Here is a 5,076-nt window from a genome sequence, read left to right on the forward strand (position 1 = left end):
GTGCCATGACTCAGGCCAATCCGCTCCTCTCGAAATCATCATAAATGTTGCTGATGCTTTCCCATACGGAACCGTCCCAGGTGTCTCATCTCCTATACTACTGATGCGGTAGACTCTGTGGCGTGATCTGTTATGATTATTCTTTTGGCTGGCCTGCCGCCGCCGAGAATTCCACCGCCAATTTTGTCCTCTCATCCATCCTCCGTGGATATTACTGCTGTCGTAGCCGGTTTCTCCAAACCTCCGGTGCCGTGACCCGAAACCGTTATCGGCTAGGCTCGATCGGCTTCGGTTAAGTCCTTCTTTGCCAGCTGTGCGCATGTCGCTTTGAGAATTGGGCAGTCCACCTCCTGCCAACACCTGTCCCAGACTTTGTCCTGGTTGTCCACGCCGTAGTTTGCCAAGTGGTCTGCCAGCCCATTCGCTTTCCTTCTGACTGTTTGGAACACTAAACCTCTCATTCCTGCCATCAGCTCCGCGATGTTCTCAGTGACCTTAGCCAACCTCCAGTGTTTAGTGGCTTTGCTGGCCCTGGTACCTGCTTGAATGCGTTTAGCCGTCGTGATGACCAGTGAAGAATCCCCTTCTACAATTACATTACCTCTTCGAATTGTCCTTAGGATTCTCAGACCTTGTTCGAGCGCAGCAAACTCCATTTCATTGTTTGTGCTTTCACCAAGCGCCCTACAGTAGATATGTAAAATTTCTCCGGCCTGATTACGAATTACGCCTCCGATGCCTGCTGTGCCGGGGTTGCCCCTCGAGGCCCCGTCAAAATTCAGTTTTAGGCCTCCCTCCGGCGGACATTGCCATCTGATAATTTGCGAGGAAGGTTGTGACCTGTTTCCCGAATTCGGTTGATTGCTGGATGCCTCCAAATGAAAGCTCTTCAGGATACGTAAGTCCTGAGCCGACGGTTTTTCATTCGGTTCTTCTTTGCATTTTGTCTGAATGAGCTGTTGGATGTTAATTAAAATTGATTCTTTGGCAAATTCTATATTTCTGAGTTCCTCTTGAAATATCCTGCGGTTACGCTCCTTCCATATTGTCCATAATATGAACCCTGGGACACATTTCCATATGCTGTCGACTCTTCGAATGTGAGAAAAGTTTTTCCTCCAATTAATGATAGTTTCATGAATGGATTCTCTGTCACGGTCAGAGGCGCCTAGCAGTCCTTCCATCCAGTTCCATAGCTGGTTAGCCCACTCACAAGAATTGAAAAGGTGATTCATGGTTTCCGCTGCCTCCGTGCACATTGGGCACCTTGAGGGTCCCCTGAAACCTTTTTTAAGCAGGTTTTCCCAGGTTAGTGTTTTCTTTCGCATAAGAAGCCATAAGAAGGTTCTGATCTTCGGCCAGGAGAGGCTATCCCATACCTTGTCGGACCAGGGCACAACTTCAGGCTGCTCTTCCTTTTCTATAATACTCCTGGCCTCTTTCAGGGAGAAATCTCCGTTGCCATTCGGACCCCATCTCAGCTTATCATTCTCTTCGGCTCTCCGAATTTTCCTTTTGAGAATTTTATGATTTAGAATCTGAATATTTTCCTGAATATTTTCGTTATTGCTTGAATTGAAAACCAACCACTCCCTCCATTCCGGATCTCTGCTGATTGGGTTCCAGTATTGATTGACTCTGTATTTGCCCTCATTTTGATTCATTTGCTTCAGGGGTAAAAGCTCTGGGGATTCCAATCTAGGGGATTGCTGCCATGCATCCTCCCAGAAAAGAGCTTGAGTTCCATTTCGTATCTCCCAGAAACTGTGTTCCTGAACTATGCTTCTGTTGTTTTTGGCATGATTCCATATTGGCGAGCCATCAGGAGCGTCCTGTATTCTTATAAGGTCTAGATTATTACAATTCGGCATATACTTTTCCTTCCAATGATTGGCCCAAGGTAGGCTTGTATCAGTGATCCATTTCCACCAGATTTTGGCTCCGCATATTCTATTGATCACTGAGGGATCAACCAGATTTAATCCCCCCCTATCCTTTGGTTTGCATAATTTCTGCCAAGCAACCAGAGACCATTTTTTCTTGTCGCCGTTTCCACTCCATAAAAAGGATCGTTGGATAGTTCTCATTTGATTCATGATTCCTTTTGGAACTGGAAGAATTGATAAGAGATATTGCGGAATGGCCTGCAGGACAGCTTTGGTTAATATGAGTCTGCCTGCGAAATTTAGAGCTCTGTTTGTCCAGTGCTTGCATTTCCTCTCCATACTGGCCAGAACTTTCTCCCAATGAACCTTTTGCCATGGTTTGAGTGTGAGAGGGGCTCCAAGATATTTCGATGGCAGGGATCCAATTTTAAATCCCAGAAGCCGAGACAGGTGTGACTGGATAGCCTGATGCGTGTTGAAAAAGAAAATTGTAGACTTGGAGAAATTGATCTCCATACCCGAGGCTCTGCTGAACATGTTGAGAATGTCCCTGTAAGCTAATGCTTCTTTCACTGTGGGAACACCATGTAACATGGTATCATCCACAAACTGTTGATGAGTTGTGGCTGGAATTGACCTTATAGGTTGTAGACCTTTAATTTGACCCTCTGCTTTTTTCTTGGCTATGATTCTGCTTAGGCCTTCCATGAGAATAACAAATAAGAAAGGGGAAAGGGGGTCACCCTGTCTAATGCCTCTTGAGGGACTAAAGGGGGCTGAGGGGGCGCCATTCACAAGGATAGAGAGTCTAGGAGATTTAATGAGGGCTAATACCCATTTTATCCATTGCCTACTGAATCCAAATGCTTCTAAAACTGCTTCCAGGTAGGTCCAGCTTACTTTGTCATAAGCTTTAGATAGATCTAATTGCATAAGCATTCCTGCTTCTTTCCTCGATTGAAGTGAATGAATCATCTCCTGTGCCAGTAGAATGTTATCTAAAATTTTCCTGCCTTCAACGTAACCAGATTGCTCCTGCGATATTATGCCCGGTAGGATCGACTTCAGCCTGTTGGCAATGACCTTGGAGATGATTTTGTAGATGACATTACATAAAGCTATGGGCCTAAATTTTTCCGGTTTATTTGCTTCTTCAACCTTGGGTATGAGAGCAATGAAAGTTGAATTCAAAGATTTCAGGATGGTTTTGGAGCGTCTTGAATCTTCCACTACTTCCCATATTTCTTGCTTGACAATATGCCAGCAGGCCTTGTAGAAGTTGATGGTGAATCCATCCGGTCCTGGTGCTTTGTCGCTGGGCATGCTCCTTACTGCCTCCTCCACTTCTTCCAGAGCAATTTCTCTCCTTAGGGCCCAATTCTGATCCTCTGTAATAGATTTAGGGATGGCATTAGTGATTTCCTTGATGGCTTCCTCTCTGTTGATCCCCGGTTCTTGTGCTATAAAGCTAAAGTGATCCGATAATAAAGCAGATATTTCGTTATGATTCTTAAGGATTTCTCCTTCACTGTTTTTTAATTCTAAGATCTTGTTGGCACTTCTATAATCCATGGCTGACCTATGGAAGAACTTAGTATTTTGCTCCCCTTCCTTCAACCATTGAATTCTCGACTTCTGCCTCCATAAGGACTCTTCCTGCTTGCATCTGTTATGCCATTGTTGAGTGAGCTCTTTTTCTTGCTCAGAGGTCTCCTCACTTCTACTTCCTGCCGCACCATCCTTTTGAATTTGTTCCAGCTTGTTTTCTAGGAGGATTTTCTCCTGAAAGATGTTTCCAAACACTGTTTTATTCCACTCTTTTATCCTTTTTTTGATGTTTTTTAGTTTCTTTTGAAGATTGAACATTTTGGAGCCCGTTTCATCCAAAGGTTCCGACCACCACTTTTCAACCATCGAGAGAAAGTTAGGGTGTTCTAACCAAAACTTTTCGAATCTAAAGGGTTTGTTCCTGGGGGTGCCCTGAAGCTCAACAATGAGTGAAATCGGCCAGTGATCCGACCCGCCACTTGGGAGGATGTCCGATTCAACTGTTGTTCCATCCATAATTATGCTTTCCGAGATTAAAAATCGATCCAGTCTGGAGGCTATTAATCTCTCGCCCCCCCTTCTGTTGTTCCAGGTAAATTTACCACTCTTAGGGAATACATCTACCATTCTGGCACTTTCAATGAAACTTATGAATGCCTCCGCATCCCTATTTAGTTTTCTAAGGCCTCCTTTCTTTTCCAGGAGGGAGGTGATCATGTTGAAATCCCCCCCCCAATATATAATTAGAGTCTGGGTGCCTTTCTATGAGTTTTGATAGCGAAGCTAGGAAACTTATTTTATCTTCTAACTTCTGAGGGCTGTATATATTAATGCATAAGAAAGATCTGGAGTTACCTGTAGGTTGAGCTTCCAATGCTATGAAGTGTTTGCTTGCCTCAGCTGATAGAATCTGGATTTCCCTTGTGTCCCAAAACGTAGCTAGGCCTCCTTCTCGCCCTTGGCTCTCGATCTCCAGGACTTCAAAGTTTCTCCCCAACTTGTTGCGTAGGCGATCAATGCTGACTTTGTTACATTTGGTCTCTTGTAGGAACAATATTTCCGGGTTGTATTTCTGCATCTGCCGCTTCAGAACTCTCTGCTTAGCCTGGCTGTTAAGCCCCCTTGCGTTCCATGAGACAATCTTCATAATTAAACAATTGATTGGAAGGACGGGAAAGCACTTAGCAGCTTTATCTTTCCTGAGTTGCGCAGCATCTCACCTAGCTCCTGCAGAACTTCTCCGCTTGTTCTGCGGCCTCTGCGTCGTTTCTGCTTCGAGCCGGAAGTTTTTCCCAGAAGTTCTTTATAATGTAGGCTGCTGCCTTTGACTATACCTAACTTCCTGTTTTGTTTTTCTAGTTCGGCTTTCTGCCGTGCTATGAATAACTCATTAACCTTCTTGATTTCTTCCTCCGGTGCTGCCTCGATTCCTCTGGTTCTCCAGCTTTCAACAATTGCTGGTAGGTCTATTCCTTCCATAGCTAGGGTCTCTTCCAGCTCCAGATCCTCACTCCCCCCTTCACTGGTTAGCATTTCTGTTTCTTCTTCCGTCTCTACTGTTCTTTCCTGCATTTGGACTTCATTATTAAAGTCTCCTTCCTCAGTCCCTTTTCTGGTTGGTTCTTCCTGTCCTTCTTGCCCT

The 5,076-nt window shown here is 44.8% G+C and overlaps 1 protein-coding gene across 1 annotated transcript; it reads right to left on the bottom strand.

The window, feature by feature from the left end:
* Positions 1 to 272: 272 nt before the first annotated feature.
* LOC149155213 (uncharacterized) lies at positions 273 to 4,581 on the bottom strand. The gene is made up of 2 exons (XM_089444358.1): positions 4,290 to 4,581; positions 273 to 3,934 (listed from the first exon to the last, which is right to left on the bottom strand). Exons 1-2 carry the CDS (start codon positions 4,579 to 4,581, stop codon positions 273 to 275), a joined length of 3,954 nt encoding a protein of 1,317 aa, XP_089300484.1.
* Between the last annotated feature and the right edge of the window lie 495 nt (positions 4,582 to 5,076).

Source organism: Pinus tabuliformis, chromosome 9 (assembly GCF_031772625.1).
Source record: "Pinus tabuliformis cultivar Carrire ecotype Pingquan chromosome 9, CPIR1, whole genome shotgun sequence".
In the NCBI taxonomy this organism is placed as follows: Eukaryota; Viridiplantae; Streptophyta; class Pinopsida; order Pinales; family Pinaceae; genus Pinus; species Pinus tabuliformis.

Coding starts and splice junctions, on each gene's coding strand:
- LOC149155213 (XM_089444358.1), bottom strand. CDS start 4,581: ATGAAGATTGTCTCATGGAACGCAAGGGGGCTTAACAGCCAGGCTAAG. Junction 3,935..4,289: donor ATTGGAAGCTCAACCTACAG/GTAACTCCAGAT, acceptor ATGGAACAACAG/TTGAATCGGACATCCTCCCA.